This window comes from Haliaeetus albicilla, chromosome 14 (genome assembly GCF_947461875.1).
Source record: "Haliaeetus albicilla chromosome 14, bHalAlb1.1, whole genome shotgun sequence".
NCBI classification, from domain to species: Eukaryota; Metazoa; Chordata; class Aves; order Accipitriformes; family Accipitridae; genus Haliaeetus; species Haliaeetus albicilla.
Genome location: NC_091496.1, coordinates 22915138 through 22933257, shown reverse-complemented (window position 1 = coordinate 22933257; position 18120 = coordinate 22915138). Strand labels below are relative to the sequence as shown.

The 18120-nt window shown below is 38.8% G+C and overlaps 1 protein-coding gene across 1 annotated transcript; it reads right to left on the bottom strand.

Moving 5' to 3' along the window:
- Positions 1–1112: 1112 nt before the first annotated feature.
- Positions 1113–15786, bottom strand: ZNF800 (zinc finger protein 800). Its single transcript, XM_069801981.1, has 5 exons — positions 15655–15786; positions 14828–14935; positions 12480–12575; positions 8741–8884; positions 1113–5774 (listed from the first exon to the last, which is right to left on the bottom strand). The coding sequence occupies exons 2-5, from the start codon at positions 14886–14888 to the stop codon at positions 4009–4011; spliced, it is 2067 nt and encodes a 688-aa protein (XP_069658082.1). The 5' UTR covers positions 14889–14935; positions 15655–15786; the 3' UTR covers positions 1113–4008.
- Positions 15787–18120: the final 2334 nt, after the last annotated feature.

Sequence of the window (18120 nt, the reverse complement as noted above, 5' to 3'; positions counted from 1 at the left end):
TGTGAATTAAAAGCAACAATTAGCAATCCTTCTCCCTTCAAATTTTTGTCTCCTCCCATTCAAGATGGTTGCATGGAAAGATTAAAACAAAAAATCACTAAATTGAACAAGTCCATCATAATCAAATAATTTATTTTGATTACTGGAAAAAGAGAAAACAAAGCTATTCCACAAGTCAGAATGAAAAGGAGACTTGTGCTTCAAAAGAACTACCCAGTAGATTTAACCTCATGGAAAGATACATAAAAAAACCCACAAAACCCAAACACAACCAAGTTATGGCAATTGTGAATTATTAAGCCACACCTTTAAGAAGAAATATGCTACCCAAAGCTTCAAGTAGAACAAAACAGTTTTGTAGCTCTGTTTATCTACATGGATGCATAACTGGAGATCCTTTAGAAGAAAGCTTACCTTTGAAATAGGAGTAACTTCACCTTCACATATTTCAAGATGTATACTGCACACTTACCCAGAACAGACAGCAGAAACCACAAGGATTAGCTGAGGAATGAACAGTTATTCTATCACTACACCTGCAATTTACTTTCCTAATCTTAATACACAGGCATTCAGGAACATTTGTTAAAATCCACTCACATAAATAGCTTGACGTCTTCCTTTACAAAAGAATAAACAATGATTATGGCAGTTCTTTTCTTATATTCCAGTAAAAAGAAGTAACATTAGATGCTACCAACATTATTTGCAATGCAAAACTAGGTAACCCTATTTTATCATTACAAAACCCAGCATAGCCTATCTCCTTCAATATTAATATTCACTTTTGTTTTAAAAGGATAATTTAAAAAAGCTTTTCTCAGTTAAGGAAGAGATACCTTTACAAGGAACAAAAAGCCAGGATCAACAGTGTTTTCTAAAAATATAGCAAGGGCCAACCATCAGTGTGGAGAAGTGTTCACTCCACAACTGCCAAACTTTTAATAACAAAGAAAAACATTTATTACAACAGAATATTACAAACAACTAGTTTCAGTGATCAAAGAGTAAAACTTTACAAAAATGCAAACACTGTAATTTCTGATTTTGGAGTGATAGATATGGCAGGTTTACAAACATGACATCTTTTTGTTTATGCACACTTAAAAGTGATTTCCAGTCTGCTTTATTTTCCATCAAATACAGTACATTTATCCAAACAAAAGCATGTACATTCAATATAGAACATTTTGAGCAACAGCTACAGTCCAGTTCCCATTCACAGTATTTTTAGTGCAATGCACTAACAGGGCCAAATATTTCTCTATCCATAAAAGTATTTTTACTCCTGATCTTGTGATCAACATTTTTAGATATATTTTATACAAAAAGTATATATGAACACGAGGCACCTCCCTAAGTAAGGGAGTGAACCTATATAAAAACATGGTATTTCTTCTGATGTACAATACCTTTCAAATTGTAGCAATTTGACACAAATCACTAAACAAAATATTTTCTAAAAAGTAAAAAAAAAACAAACCAAACCAACCAAAAAAAGTCCAAACCACTGACGCATGAAACCTGCCAAGAATTTCATAATGGTAGGCATGCGACTGTTTTACTACACTCTTGATTAAAAGGTTAAAAAAAGGTATCTAAAACATTTTCCAAATTATACAAGTCAAGTGCTACCTATAGTGGTCATTCATGATCTTGAGAGAAAAAATTTTTCAAGTTTCTCCCATACTATCCTCCCTTTTTATTAATATTTAATGAAATAAGCTAACATTATAAGTGGTTGTGCACAGATTGTCTGTCTATAATACATCAGCAAATATTCACTACCTTCATATTAACATTAGTGTGTTGATCTTTCAAAAAATAAACTGAAAAAATAAACTGCAACTATCATTAAAGTGCTTGTGTATAATTTTTTTTTTTAAAATTAAAGAATTGAGGAATGTGGATATTCTTGTAAACTTCCTAGATGTTTACAAGGTTTTCCTATGAATCACATACGGAAACAAAATGGAGATCTTTGAAGCAATTTCAGTACAGTGAAATTCAGAATGTCCCAGAACTGGGAAATTAGTCAATATGAACAAACTGATGTTATGGCAAATACTAAAAATTAGTACAATTCAGCCAATATACACTACATTGTTTGCTCTCATACATTCATTTGTAATAAATTTAAAACAGTATATAACACATTTGCCAAAGTAGGATATCGCACAAAAGTTAGAGCTGTTCATCAACTGGCACTACCAGAGAGGACCAGTATGCACAATGAGCTCTCTGAAGATGATTTCCTAAATGAGGAATAAAAATCTTCTTCCAAAGCTGCTGTTCATTAACTTGCTCCTGTACTTTTTTTTAATTTCAGAAAGTTTGTTCTATACTGTGTCAAACCTCAGCTGCATAGAGGTAACTGCTAATTTAGAAGCACATGTGCATTTCAACTAATTCAGTGTTTTGGGAGGAGGCACTGTCCTACAAGCAGTCAGAATAGTTACTAATTTAGTAAGAAAACAACAGCTTATGAAAATATTTCCTCCTTATAGTACCATTATCAAGATATTAGCGGTTCCAACAACAAACTAAAGTCTTTTTCATTCAAATGAACTCCAAACTTTCCAAACATCACTTGAATCTATCTGAGAGGAGAAATGAGAATAAATTAATACTTTGAGTTTACCCATATAATTCTGTTTTAAATTACAAAACATAAATAATTTATAAGGCTAAATTTTTAATTCTTGATCAAATTGCAGAAGTTACTCCTCTTCTTAAATTCAGCAAAATTCAGGGTCCAGCTCAGTTCATTTTTGAAGTTCTGTCCTACTTAGCCAGGATTTGTTACGAAGTCACAAAAGCATCAGATTACAACTTAACATAGCTGGATGGCAATTCACTACAAAAGCTGAACTCACATCAAATTAGCTCCTGGGAAATAGCATTTCAGAGTTGAAATATAGAACAAGGCACATATACTTGGTTTTCTTTCCACCAAATACGCTAGAAAGATAATTCTGAATAAGGATGTTAAAAACTCTTACAGGTATCATTATTGTCTCTCTTCATTATAATTTTTTGTACAATCCCCCAACCTTCAGGCATCAGTTGGTCATTCTGAAACACAAACTGACCGCATACATACATTATTTCTTTTTTTAAAAGGTCATTTTAAAAATAGGCCATCTTTAACGTGAAGGCTATGGAAAACTGAGAAACTATGAATACAACCCTTCCAAGTGTAAAAAAATTCCCAGGGTACCATATAAGCAGAAGTTTAGAAAAATCTTGGCCAGACTTCTAAGCATACTTAGACTTAAAACAAAAATTCTTGATGAGACTCAAACACTTTAAAAAAATCAATGACCAGAAGACTCCAAACCCGTGCTTATATAAATAAGCATGAAAAGAATCAAATCCTAAATTTGATGATTTTAAAGGTGTTTGTAGGCACCTAACTCATACTGATTTTAAATCAAAGCAACTAAGCATCCGAATTACATTCAAAAAACCTGTTCTATGTCCTTTTGTTGACAGGGCATAGGCAATACACGTTAAAATTAAAAAAAAAAAAAAAAGGACAAATGATTCCTTCAATAAGTTCATAGGGATTCTTTCTGTCAACAACTTTTACTGTAGTACCTTTAGTACTTCTTCAACTGGGTAACAGAGAAGTTAATTAACAGGTTAAGTTATTCAAACCAAAGTATTGTTAATTTTAGAAAATTACTATTTTAGAAATGTACATATATTAGCTTGATTACAATAGATGCCTTAAGACAATTTAAAGAGTTGACTCGGTACAGTTTAATCCATATTCTATTTCAACTACCTACAATGACAAATTTAGAAATTAGCTCTTTTCCAAAACACTAAAAACAAAATCTAAGAAACAAATTTGACATCTACCTTAGTATTTAAGCCACTAAACCATAAAATCTATGGAAAAATATATTTTCAGAAATAAATCAACAACAGCAAAAGAAAGGCAGTGGATTTGTTTTTTTTTTTAAAAAAAAAAAAAAAAGACAAAACACTTCTTCTTTCTCCTCACCAGACAACAGCTTTAGATCTTGTACTTCTGCCTTTGGTTTTATTTTCTTCAGGTGAATGAGATACATTTGCTTTGTGGGTTTTCTTATGATGTTCTAGGAAAGCTTTTCTAGCAAACGCTTTCCCACATTTATTGCATCGGTGCAGAGAAAAGTTTTTTGTTACTTTTACTTCAATACCAACATCAGCTCCTTCATACTTTTTATTGGGAGAATTAGAGGTGACATCCTGTTTTGAACCAATCTGTTTTGTTTCATCCCTCTGAGGGCCTCTTTTTGTGACCTTATTTAGAACAAGATCAATTGGCTTTTTTATTGCTCTAATTTCTAAACTTGCAGTTATTTTCCCAAGGTAGCGTGGTGACTTTTTATGAACTACAGTTATATGCCTTATCACATCACGTTTGCGACGTGTTTCGTAAGAGCAGAGTGGACACCTGTAGTATTTAACATAAATGTTATTTCCATCTGTGTGTAATTCAATGTGTTTTGTCAAGTTCTGTTTAGAAGTAAATTGGCGTTTACAGAGTTTACAGTAAAGCTGCTTGAAGTCAAAGCCAGCTGAAAGTTTTGGCTTCCTGGTTTTTTGCTGGCCACCTGCAGCAGATGCATTGGTTGATTTAGAGGTTGATTTAGAGGCTGATTTACAGGTTGATTTAGTGGTTGATTTAGAAGTTGATTTAGGGTTTTCAGGGTCCTGTTTAACTTTATTTTTCTGTGCTGACGGTGTGCTCTTTTTCTCATTTGAATGATTTGTTCCCTTTAATTCATTCTGCGGAGAAAGGGCAATGGAAGGGGGTGAAGGTTCTACAGAATCTGCTGGTTCAACTTTTACTTTTATTTCTGTGCCATTGGCAGTATTGTTGGGTCCTTTCTCTCTTTTAGAGTTCTTTCCAGAAAGAGTTATCTTGTGAACAATTTGCATGTGCCTTTTCAGCATTATTTGTGAACTATATTTTCTCTTGCACAGAAGGCATTTGCATGCAGTTAAATTGTATTCAGCCTTTGAAGACGACTTTTGTTTTCGGGTCTTAAAAGATTTTTTAGCAGAAACTGTATCCAAGAACAAAGGTTGCCCAGGCTTTGTAGCTATATCAGGAGTAATGGAATCCCTTCTTAATCCTCTATGAACTTCATCAAAATGCCTCCTTACGTTGGCTTTTGTAGCAAATGATTTATAACATACAGGACAACTTCTACCTAATGTTACAAGAACATTCTTATTTCGTCCTTTTGCAGAGCACTGATTTGGTTTCTTTTTTGTTTCTATATACTTCTTTAGCTCTTCCATCTTTTTTTTGTGTACTTTTCGAATGTGCCGGCGTACACTGCGTCTGGAATGAAATTCTTTCCTACAAAGGCAGCATATCAACTGGTGGCCAAAATCAGAATTATCCAGAGAGTCCAACTCAGGATTTACTGCCGGAGGCTGTTCTTCAGGAGTAGGTATTACCTTGTTTGTAACAGGATCAGCAGGAGGCAATTCTACAGTCTCCCCAGCTGGGACTGGGGCTGGAGCTGAAACAGTCTTGGATTGCTCAGTGCTGGGCTCCTGTATCTGTACTGGAACTTGATCAGGGGTACTACTACTTTCTATGTTCTCATCTGGGCTATCAGTCCTTGAAACATATTGAAATACAGCATTCTGATTAGTTTCTATAGGTTCCAATTTAATTACATATTCTTGCTTATCTACCCTTGGATAGATTGCTTCCAGGAGGTCATTTATGGCTTGACTCTGTTTATCATTTATATCTGGGAGGTCTGTGAAAAGAAGCAAAAGTATTTTTTAATGATTTGGTAATTTCAAATTTTTTAAATTTCAAAGTATCTTTTAACCACTATGTCAATTCAGTCACCAAATTTGCACAAATCCTGTATTTTTACTATTTTCCTGAGTATTTATACTTAGAGGCTTTGAGTAATCATTGTTATCATATCAGTACAAGTTACTTTTTTATTACAAAGCCAATATTGGAAGTACACCCTTCTAGCATGCTAATGTGAAAGCCACCCAAACTAAAAATTGGTTTGCCTGGAATTAAACTGATCTTTAAAAATCTGTATCAATTGCAAAAATAACACCATGTGACTGAGCTTGTTCTCCAAGTGCGCAACTAAGACTGAAATATCATTAGAAACTGATTTTCCTACTGCTGGAAATGGCCATTCTCAATAAAGGAATCTAATTCTGGAAATAAGCTCTTCTCTGTGAATCCTGAACAGTCCTTCTTAAGGACTTAAGAATGAAATGCCTGTGTAACCTGAGCACTGCATGAAGATATAAGTAGGTAAGAGAGAACTTTAACTTCTGAGGCAGAGAAAGCTTTTAGTAGTACCAAAGCAGATAATAGGCTCAGTGATACAGTAAGATAGTAAATGTTAAGGACAGAAAAATCCTGTATTACTCAGAGGAAAAAATTGTACTAATTTCTCAAAAGAATGAAAACTGAGCCAAATAAGTTATTTTAAGAAAGGATAATTTCACTGAGGCTCACCAAAGGTTGATCCTGTGTTCTGCCCTGATAATGAGTTGGAGCAGACTTAAAAAGCAAGAAAGAAGGATATAGGGATTCTCCTTGTTTGTCTGATGCCAGTATACTTCTCAAGCTGAAGTCTGCCTTTAAAGTACTGTTTTAAAACACCTAGTTTCAAAAAAGTTTATTCAAATGCTTTTGAAGCATTTATATTCTTGGCTACCACAATGTTAAACTGTGGGGTTTTGTATGTTTTACCAGAAATACTGATAATTTTACTGGCTGGTAAATTTGCTGGATATCCCACAGTTTTTGTATTATGAAAAAAAAAAGGAAAAACAAACGATTGCTCTCATTTACCTTCATGTCATTCATGATTTTACAGGCATCAGTAATACCCTGTTTTTAAATGCCAAAGTAGTTCAGTGATCTAGTTCCCAGCATGATACGCTAAGCATCTGCACTGGCCTAACTAAGAAGCCAGGGTGCCACAGCAAAAAGGTGAGGCACTGGGATGATACAGCTCAAAATTATCCATGGTGATTTGAAGATACGATTCTTGGTAACAGCTAATTAAAACCCCACACTTAGGGCTGTTCCTTTCACACTGCCAGCAATACATGAAAAGAGCGTCGGTAAAAGAAATATGCTGTTTTGTTGCTCAGAACTCATCTTTTAACACTGAATTTTTAACACTTTTTGCAGTCAGTTTCAAAGAGGACTATCCATATAATTTTTATCAAGGGTAAAAAGTCCTTCCTATTTTATAGCACCTTTTCAGACTACTTAATGACTACACTAACAGAATACATCTCAAAAAAGTCATCAGGGAATAGTCTTTGGAATTCTTCACCATGGGGACACTAAACTTTTATTCCTACCTCTTGTTCGCTATCTTTTATTTATTGAAAAAAACTCCCACTTTCTTCAATAATCATCATACTCAATTTTACATAAAACATGAGTATTTATACAGTTTTATGCAGAGCATGTAGTATTATTCTCTTCATTTGTACCCCTCCTAGTGAACAGTGAAATATGAAACCTAACCAGCCAATTAAATGAAGGCTAGAATGTCAGGAGCTGGATGGGAATCTTATTTTGCTTAGAAACTTTCGCATCTAAGTCAGATGCACTTCTGACCTAGCTTTGAAAATACAACTCATCCCTTTTCACAGAGAAGCTCTCTGACTCTCTGCAACTGGCTAAGCATACTCCTTTAAGGAAGGTGACAGTACTAGTCTTTTCACCTTCTCGTCACAACGCTAGCTGATACAATGTGGGACAAAAATCACCTAAATAAAATCTCTGTTCATTCTTATTTTTGAAATGTTGAGGCAGGAAGGCATTAATCAGGAAAGAAAAATTCTCACTGCACCTATGTCTATCTAGTCAAGAGATCAAGACAATTAGAAAGCTTTACAAAGCATTTTTGAATGCTGGCACATTTCCAAATTACTCAGCTTTACTCAGATCAACAAAAAGTCATCACTGGAATGACACTTTAATAAATTTCTTTTTTCCATAAAAATATACTACTTTATTTTTTCCTCATCATTTCGGTTACTTTCTTTTAATAATGAAATTTAATTTCTGCAACACAGGTGGTGAGCTAGGCATGATCACATAGAATATCTTAGAGCAGCTGAGGTGAGGCAGTGGGAAAGAGATACTATTATTGAAGCACAAGTCCTTAAAGAAAATGGTGAACTTTTAGTCTGTGTTTCATAATGAGTAAGACTGGAGGATTGCATCCATGACACTGAGTGCTTCCCAAGTACAAGAGAAAATAACGGACACTGATCCAAGCCACTTTACAGGATCCAGCTGAAGTCCATCAGAGCTATGCTGATCTAAAACTGAAAAGCCTTGTTAGATCCACATTCTTCTATAAGATTAATTTCCCAGTCCTTTGGCATACATTTTGGTATCTTTCACAGTAAAGAGGGAAATTCAGGGAAGAAAAAGGGGAAGAAGGAATAAAAAGTGTTAACAGTGACACTTTATTAAAAGGCTGGACATATAAACTAGCTATGAAGGTATGACATTGACATGGGTCTTGGTTGTTAATGCATATGAAGTCAGTGCTGTAGCTTCTTTACTAACATAAGAGTGATCTACATATGTTACTATTGAAATTTAATTCCACTTTTTTTGCATTTTGTTTCTGGTGTGTTTGTATAAAAGATACAGAAAGATAAGTTTCTCAACTTCAGGTAGCTTTATTAAACACTTTCAATTAGTAAGACTTACTATCATCCATCTGGAGACTTGGAGGACAATAGAACTTTTTATGAGTAATTAAATTTGGTAATCCTCTGAAGAGACTTCGGCATAATTTACACTCAAAAATGGTGTCCACGTCTTTTAATAAGATATGTTTAAGTTGTTTAGTTCCTGTAATAAAAAAAATGTTACACTTAAGGAAGGTTTTCTGTTCATCTTTTAATTCACATCATCCCACAAAAGTAGAAACGTTTTAAAACGTGACAATTATAACAGCGTTTTATCTTGTGTTAATGCTACTTCATTGCACTGTAAACTTATGACACATACTCCAAGTTTCACTACAAAAACAAGACTAGTTTGAAAAAAAAAAGTCAAGGATTACACACATTACAGTTTACTAGGAGAGTGCGATGATAAAAACTAACAGCTAATATTAGGAGGAGTCCATACTACAGTATCAGGTTGCTGCAATACAATTGCCCAAGAGGAAAGAATAAGCACCTAGAGCATTTAAAGAAGCCTGCAATATTTTTTCTTTAAGCTTATCCAACAGCACTAGGAAAACAAAGAGATACACAGCTATTTCATGTAAAAACAGCACCCAGTAAGGCAAAAAACTAAAGCATACAATAAAACAAAGAGAATAACAGGTCAAGAAATGTTACTACATCTAGGTATCTGACCCAAGATCAAGATGAAGATGCTTAGGCAAGAAAGTAGAACTGTAGACATATTTTCAGCCTGCTGAAAGGAAAATATATATCATTTAAGTCAGAAAGTTTTCTATTAAAACATAGGCAGTGTGACAAAATATGCAGGTTTTCCAGACTATTATACATTGTGTATTAAAAAAAAACAAAACAACAAAACAGAAAGATACAGTCTGATCTAGCGTTGCTGAGGTATTCCAGCTCCTGCTTTGCTTAAAGAACTAAAGGATTCAGAGTTTAAGTTACACTTCAAAACCACTCCTTCATTTCTCATCTCATGAAAATTATGAACGGAATGCCTACAATTAGCAATCGATTACTAAATGCTGAATGCTTACCCACTCGGATTAGAAAAAAACACTAGGTAACCAAATTCAGCTAATTTCTCTAACTTGATTTTTTCTTACAATGGAATAAATCAAAATTAGTCCAACGAGCAAAGTATAAAGAAACTGGACCAAAAATAAATAATATCAGAAATCTGTGAAACAGCATCAAGACATTCTTCAAGCTGAAATAGAAGTTCAAGTTTTCTGTCATCACAGACACTTCTATTAAGAATTCCTTCTAAAGATCAAACTCGAATCACACTGCAAAACTATTTCCTGAATGAAACTCTAATTTCATAACAATAGTTATTCAATATGAATGGGCCTTACCAAGACAACTTTTTATTTCTTGGTGTAATAGTAGTACTGCAAAATTTTTTATGACCGAGTTTTATAGCTAAGCACAGCGTCTTCTCCTTCTTCAACAATTGCTTAAAAATGAGACCCAAACTTGACTACCTGAGGCTACCATCCAGTTTCTGTCCTCCCCTACACCTTTCCTGGGCCACAGCCCTAGCCTATTGTCTTTTACCCTCACTGCTCCTTCTTCCAAGTGTTACTAACCTCACCTTCATCTGACCTGTATTTTTACAAACAGACTACTGGACAAATATTTAGATTTAGTGAAAACCCCAAATTTAAAAATTGTACAGAGTTCCCCCAAAAGCAAGCTGTCTACTCAGATTCACCAACCAACGTTTGAATTTCTGCACATAAAGAAAACCACTGACAAAAACCCAGCTGAAAAAAACTGAAGATGCTCCATGTAGATAAAATTCCAGTAAGTTACCAAACTACAATTCAAACGAAAGGCCTCCAATTTGGCAATAGCACATAATAAACCAAAGTTTGGCCATGCCGTTGATGCATGCCCTAGCCACAAAGCCCCCTCCCAAACAAAACAAAAAAATCATCTAATTCTCCACTAGTTCCCAGTCAAGGGACACACAAGTCCCTCATCCTCTCTCCTGTTATACTGGTATTTCAGTCTCTTTCCATTCAGGACCGAAATGTTTTTGTCTAATCCAAATTATTTGGCTTAAGAATTACTGGGTGAGATTAAAGTACTTATGACGTACTGGAGGTCAGACTAGATGACACGGTAGTCACTCTGGCTTCAAACCATCCTTATGCAACTATGAAGCTTTTCACTGGTGGGAGTAAAAAAATAATTGGTCCTTTTGAATTAAACTGTAGATCTTTAGGGACTTCTGGAAATAAATTTAAAACATCCACTGGTTTTGTGGACACAGCAGGCAGAGGAAAAAAAAAATAACCCTTTCCTTATTCTTCACTAACTGCAGACTGTGGCAACAAGCAGTCAGTCTTCTGCCAGCATATGCTGCCTTCTCTATTTTGTAGTTCCATCTAATTGGGGCAGGTGATACTTCATCAAATTCTGTTAATATTTGTAAATGTTGACACTAGAATAACATCATAGTCACAGGAAATTAGTACAGAACATTGGTTATTACAAATACCTCTCTGGCAGAAATACCAAAGTTTATGCATTTAGCAAGCAATTTCATTTTTAGAAAAAAAAAATTTAGATTCAACTTCATGTTATTCTTAATGCTTTGTATGACAGAAGCTTCTGCTAAATCTGCTTAAATAGTTATGGACAATACTCTGGCTTTAATCCCTATTTCTTTACCACAAGAATCAAAATAGTTTCCTTCCATAACGAAATGTTGCTTGTTCAAAACTAACCAGTAAAACCTTGGTCTAAGTCCTTTTGCTTTCTGTCCAACCTCCCTGGTGCAGATGACTGAAGATGTCAAGGTAAACTATCAATTTAACACCTGTCAGTGAGGACAATCCAGAAGTAGCCCAGAGACAGAGTCCTTGCACCTAGTTTGCGCCATGACCAGTAGAGATTCCATTAATCCACTTCAAGCAAAGGAAGCCTGCCATGCATACCCTGAGGCCTTAGGCAACCTCAACCAAACTAAAAAAGGTTATTAATGATGACTCTCACATCCAGTTTTTCTTCTTAAGTTGTTGAAATGCTAGTGGAGAACTTAAATATTGTGCCCTTTTACAAGACCCAGCCCAGATATGCATCCTATTACACAGCAGTGATGATTTATACATGAAACATTTCATACATATAACAGCTCAATGTGGAAAAACCTAGAAACATATAGATAGTAGCATTAAAGACATTGCTTTAATTTTGTAGTAACTGCTGTGTTCTTGCACCAAGGGTTGTGAAAATAAAATGTTTGGCTTGCCATATGAGAAGTGTAGAAACAGCTGGAAAACATTAAAGGTTTCAATCATCTCTGGCATGCTCACCCAAACGCTCAGTTGTTATTCTTACGTTCACTGCTATGTATTGCAAATCCCCAAAACAACCAAGGAACACCTTAAAAGTAACACGATAAAGCAATTCTAAACAGTTCAAGGTAAATACTGCATTTTCTCTTCATCTCAGAAGTTTTAGGATAAACTCAGCAGGAGTAATAACAGCAGGAGGGATGACTCAAAGCAGAACAACAAACTAATTTTTAATGTTTCTGAAAGATTACTATACAGAAGGAACTGTATCTCCACTACTTTATACGAAAACCCTTATTAAAATGAACAGCACCTAATTCCAAAAACCTACCAATAGTTTGCAAATATGTAGAAAGTCAGGTGTTGGTTATTTTAATATACTAAATATATATAACTCTTCTAACAAGGTAATGAACTTTTTAAGAGTTAGGCATAGTTTCATACCTGATCGAAAACACTCAATGATTTGTTGAATACCAGATTTTGATGTTTGCAGAGGCTGCTGTAATAACGGAGGATCACCAGGTTCCAACAGATGCACTGAAAAATATAAAAGGATAATAAGCCATTAGAGAACGCTCAGCTGATTTTTATTAAGTTATGGATTTTCCGTGCACACAGTAAACTAGCTAAAAAGAAAAGCCAGAACTAGAGTAAAAGTTGCCTTACTCAAAAATTTTCATCTACATTGAATTAAAAAAGTTAATACTGAATTTTCCAGCCATGATACCTTCTGACAGTTTGCTGTCATTTTGATTATTTAAAGAAAATGTGTAAAGCTGTGTGTATCAAACACAAAAACATATAAGTATATAAACCCAAATTAACTCACTAGAAATTTCCATCAATTAAACCAATTCCCCAGAACAATCTACTTGACTTCCACCGTTCAAACTGAAACAGATGTACAAAAAAGCATTACCAAATACTGTACTTCACAGCATACTATGTGATTTCAATGTTGCCAGTACACACCTGAGCACTGAATTCAAATTTAAAGTAGCAATGATCAGGAAAAAAAGCACAAGCATAACTACGTAGTATATACCAAAAATAGCTATTATAATATTTTTAACAAGCAAAACCACATTCAAGAAATGCTTCTGGTTCAAGCAAACTGCTGAAGTAATACCTTACTTTTGAAGTTTCATTCCACATCACAATCTTTGTAAAATGTATTGCAACTAAAACATTTATTGATCAGGATGATTATTAGTTATTTCAACACATAGTATTTATGCATGTGAAAATTAACAGAATTCCATTGCTGTATATGCATATGGCAGTTAAGCTTTGCCCAGAGGGAAAACCAAATCTGAATGAATAAGACCACTTATTCAAGCATGTGTTTGCAAAATCCTTAGTTAGGTCTTCTTTTTACTTGCTTATTGACAGAACAACTAGCTTTGTACTGCATAAATCGGCTCCTACCTTACCCATTTGGTTTGATTTTTAACACCATTGTAACATTTCCATTTTTAAACGGAGCACTGAGCATCTCTAAGAAATTTATTTTTGATAAAGAGCAGTAGAGGCATAGTATAAAACTATTTAGAAATACTAAATGCAAATAGATTAAACACATTTTGACAGGGAAGTCGTTCTAAAAGTTGTAAGGTTATAAATAAATTCAGGCTGAAAAAGAACATCAGAAAGAAAAGCAGTCCTAGAAAAGAACGATAGAATGAACACCCCACTCAACTATGCTGGCCCCATAATATACTATTATATATACGAACACATAACAACCATCACAAATCAGCTAATCGTTTGGGGATCTCTAACACAATGACATATTGTATTCTACTAGCCCATTCCCTATTCTTCAAAATAGTATATTTTGGTTTGTATACTGCCTCTAATATGCATGTGCAACACCCACTGACATCAAGAGGAGTGACATACGTGAAACAGACATAACACGTCACTGTTATTTGTAAGGCAAGAAAAGTATTTTAGCTTTTTTAAAGCATTAGAACAACTCAAAACCATTTCATCTTAAACACAAAGAAATGTTTCTACTAGCTGAACAATACCTAGTCTCAAATTACATTTAATTAAAGGAGCATTACCAAAGTTGCCATGCTCACGCTTTCAACTATTAATTCCCCAAACTGATGCCTTTCTTTTCAAAACACAAGTGAAAGCATCCAAACAACAAACTCTACAACAAGAAAGGAACCAAATTCCCTTTTAGGCTACCAATTATAACAGTAGGCAGAACAATTACAAAAAATCTAGCAAGACAGCTGAACCTTCTAAGTATTCATTATACTTTCCACTGAAGGCATCTTCCATGTCACACAGCAGTGGAATGCAAACAGCAGTTTCAGGACTTGGGTTTGTTGGGTTTTTTTCCTTCTCTGAGAATAAGAAGTCCAAGTCCATCAGAGCTCACCAGAGATGATGTAAAGTAAAAATTTAAACAGCGAATGCAAGAGATTGCCAGAAACGTCATTCTACAAAAAGTTCAGAATATTACACCTTCTGGAAATGAAAAGGTCAGTTGTTTTACAGCACTTCTTGCCTTCCTCTGCTCACTGCATACAGTGCCCATGTGGTGGCTTGGGGATTGTTACACATCCTGCAAGAACTGAGAAATTATCTTCCTGAAATAATTTCAACGTGACAGTTCGAGGATATCAAAAAACCGTTTCCAAACAAAATTCAGAAACTTTTTATATCCAAACCTGCCACTACTAATGACGCACATCTGCAACACCACAACAGCTCCCGCGAGCTTTTAACGCAGGAGAGAAGTAAAAGAGCCAAAGCGTCGCGCGCCACTGTACCTGGTTCGCAGCACCCATGGTGATGGTGGTCAGTCTGACAACACTTGTCCCTTAGAGGCATTTTCCGTGCGCACGACCTACTTCCCTTCTACATCCAGCAGCTCGCTTCTGCCAAAATAAGCAAATTCACCGTCAGCCCCGAGGAACCGGCGGCTCAGGACAGCGCCAACCCCGCACACCCACTTCCTACAGCGGCACCGCCGCAGCAGGCCGGGAGGCAGCGGCACCCTTCGCGCAGCAGAAAGTTTCCATTGTTTACAGCAGGTCTCACAACGCCCTCTGCAACGGCCGCTGCGGCGAGCCCGGCCGCCCCGCTCAGCCCCGCTCCCGCCCGGGCTCCGCCACCTGCGCCTCGGCCGGCGGAGGAGAGCCCCCGGCCGCCGCCAGCCCGGCCGCCGTCCTCCCCGCCGAGCCCGGCCGCCCGGCCCCGCGCCCCCCTCAGCGGGCGGCTCCCGCCGCGCCGCTCTCCCGCCGCCCCTCGCCGCGCGCCGTCCCCCACCTCCCAGCCCTCCTCCCGCAGCCCCGCCGCCGCCGGGACGGCGTCCCTCAGCTCCCGCGGGAGTGAGCGGGGGGCGGGGGGGGAGCTTCGCCCCCGACAGCCAGCGGCCGCGGCCCGCCCGCCGGGCCGGTGCCCCCCGCGGCGCTGCCGGAGCCGGAGCCGAAGCCGGAGCCGGAGCCGGGCGCGCCCGCCGCCCCGCCACGCGCGAGCCCGGGCGGGGAGGGGCGGGCGAGCGGCCGGCAGGTGACAGCGGGCGCCAAGGGCGGCCGCCGCCGGGAGAGGGAGAGGGAGGGCGCGGCGGGCGGGCCGCCCGCGGGCGAGCCCCTACCTGGGAGAGGACGGCCGGCTTCCCCCTCCCCGAATAAAACTTTATTCTCCCCTGTCCCGCCAGAGCGGCGGCCGCTGACCCCGGAGCCGGATGGGCACAGGGGCAGGAAGTGACTGCGGCCCTGGCGGCGAGGGGCCGCGCAGTGCGCAGGCGCCTCGCCCGCCGCTCTCCGCCCCCCCCCCCCCCTCCCCCGGCCGGGCCGCACAGGTGCCGGGCGATGGCACGCGGCGGTGGCGGCCGTTGGGCGCGCGGCGGCCGTTGGGCGGCCCGGCCCGGCCCGGCCCGGCCCGTGAGGGGAATGCGGCGCTGGACTGCGGCGGGACGGGGCGGCTGGGCGCTCCTGCGCCGGCGGAGGCGCAGAGGCGGCCTGAGGCGGAGCGCCTCGCCGCAGGGGTTAACTGCCGCGCGGAGGGCTCGGCGGGCGGCGGGAACCGGCGCCGTCCTCGCCCCGGCGGGGAGAAGGGGCTCGCGGCCAAGCCCTGCCCACGACGGTGATGTGGGGAGCTGCCGTGAGGGCACCGGTGCTCGGGCACCGGTGGGAGCAGCTACCATCACCTGAGGTGGCATTTCTGCCCCGTCTCAGCCTGGTCTCCTCTATTACAGTTTGCTTAAAAAAACCCTCCAGCTGTTCTGGTAAAGTCACCGTCGGAAAGGAGAGAACAATGTTTTCAACACCTGGAGGAAAAAGTCCTTTTCTGAGAGAATTGTGTGATGTGTAGTCCAAATATTGGCAAGAGAATGTCGGTGCAGTGTAGGTTCACTACAGCCTGGGCAGCTGGTGTCTCCAGATAGGGTTCCATGGGGTGTCTGCTTAGTTCTGCCGCTCCCTTGGTGCACTTAGCAGCTTGGGTTGGTGAAAAGGTAGTACTCAGTTTTTGCCAAAGCAAAGGACGCGATTAAGTTGTCTTCTGCTTAAGGAAAAGCTGCTGTCATTTAAGGAAAACTGTCTGTAAGGAAATGTAAGGAATAAGCACATCATAAAAAAAAAAAAAAGCCGAGTGATGGTATTAACACAGAAACAATACTGTCAAGCTTTGGCTTGTAATAGCATTGCTTCTTAATGGAAACGGGATGCATGTTTTCAGGCAAAGTTCAAAGTCCAATCTACTGTCCCTGTTAGAGTAAGATGTCTCACACTGTTTCTCAAATCGGACATGGGGAGAGCTTACCATCTGTGACCATCAACTTGTAAGCAATGGTCTTTTAAAATACGGATGTTGATTTCACCAATAAGTTGTCTTTTTCTGAAGCAACAGGACGCCAAATTCAAGCTCCATAAAGTCCATTTGGGTTTTGGTTAATAAACTGGAGGCACCATAAGCGTCAGAGAACAGCTCAAACAGCCTAGTGCCAAGTAGCATCTGAACTCTGAAGTACAGCAGAAGTCAAGTGAAGCCTTCATGTTAGGCAACCAAATGCGGGGCTCTGCATATGTCCAGAGGTGCTCTCATCTTGATGAGCTGAGCTACATCCTGAGCTCTGCTGTGTTTTAGGCACAGACTGGAAGAGGCTTAAACTCCACCCAGCCATGTAGCTGCGTTCAGCCCATGTATAGCACACTTGGGTAAAACTGTGAAGCTCGTGGGTAACGAAGTGCAAGGAACACAGCTGCAACTCTTTTTCTGCACAATAGCCTACTGACTGTTGTACTTGCCCAAGAAGTAACAAACTTGGAGAATTAACATTCCCCACCTCCCAGGGTATCGGGTTCAAAGTAAGATCATCTTCCGTTCTTGCTGATGCCACTGTGCTACACATGTCAAAATAGCAGAGTAACAGCAGCTTAACTTTGCATCTTGGTCATTTACTATGAACATTGGTACCCTTGTTACCAATATAATTTTACTGAGTGAACAAAAAATAAAGACAAAATCAACCTGCAAATCATAAATTCAGCAATCGGAATTCAGAAACTTTTGGCTGTATTTCAAGTGACTGAAGAAGTTAAAATTACTTTTGTGAGTGTCTGAATGCCACCAGCTGGCACAAAAAGAAGCAAACATAGTCATTCTTCATGTCCTGGTAAACTCCCAGCAGAAAGAACTGGAGTTACAAAAGTCTGCTAATCTTTATTGATTTCTTACAATCCCAGCCATCATTCGTCTTAGTCTCAAAAGGGAGATTTGTTTCACGCGTTTCCAAAAATAAACTTCCAAAAGTCCACTCCTGCCTCAGAAAAGTCTTTGGCAAGGCATGGAATCTTCAAAGTGGGCTATCCAGTCTTAGTTCCTCCAACTATTCCTTGAACTTTACTGATAAAATCTAATAAAATTTCTCAAGATCCAGCTCATTTATGGGGACAATGCTTAAAGATTTGAACAGTGAGAAAAGGAATCCAGTGCAGGTGAACCACTGCATGGAATCAAGTTTTGGAGAGCAGGAGTGCCAGCCCAAATCAGTGGCAATGGCGTTCCTCACTTCAGCATCCCAGTGGGGTATTTTTTAGCACACCATAGTCCTTTGCTG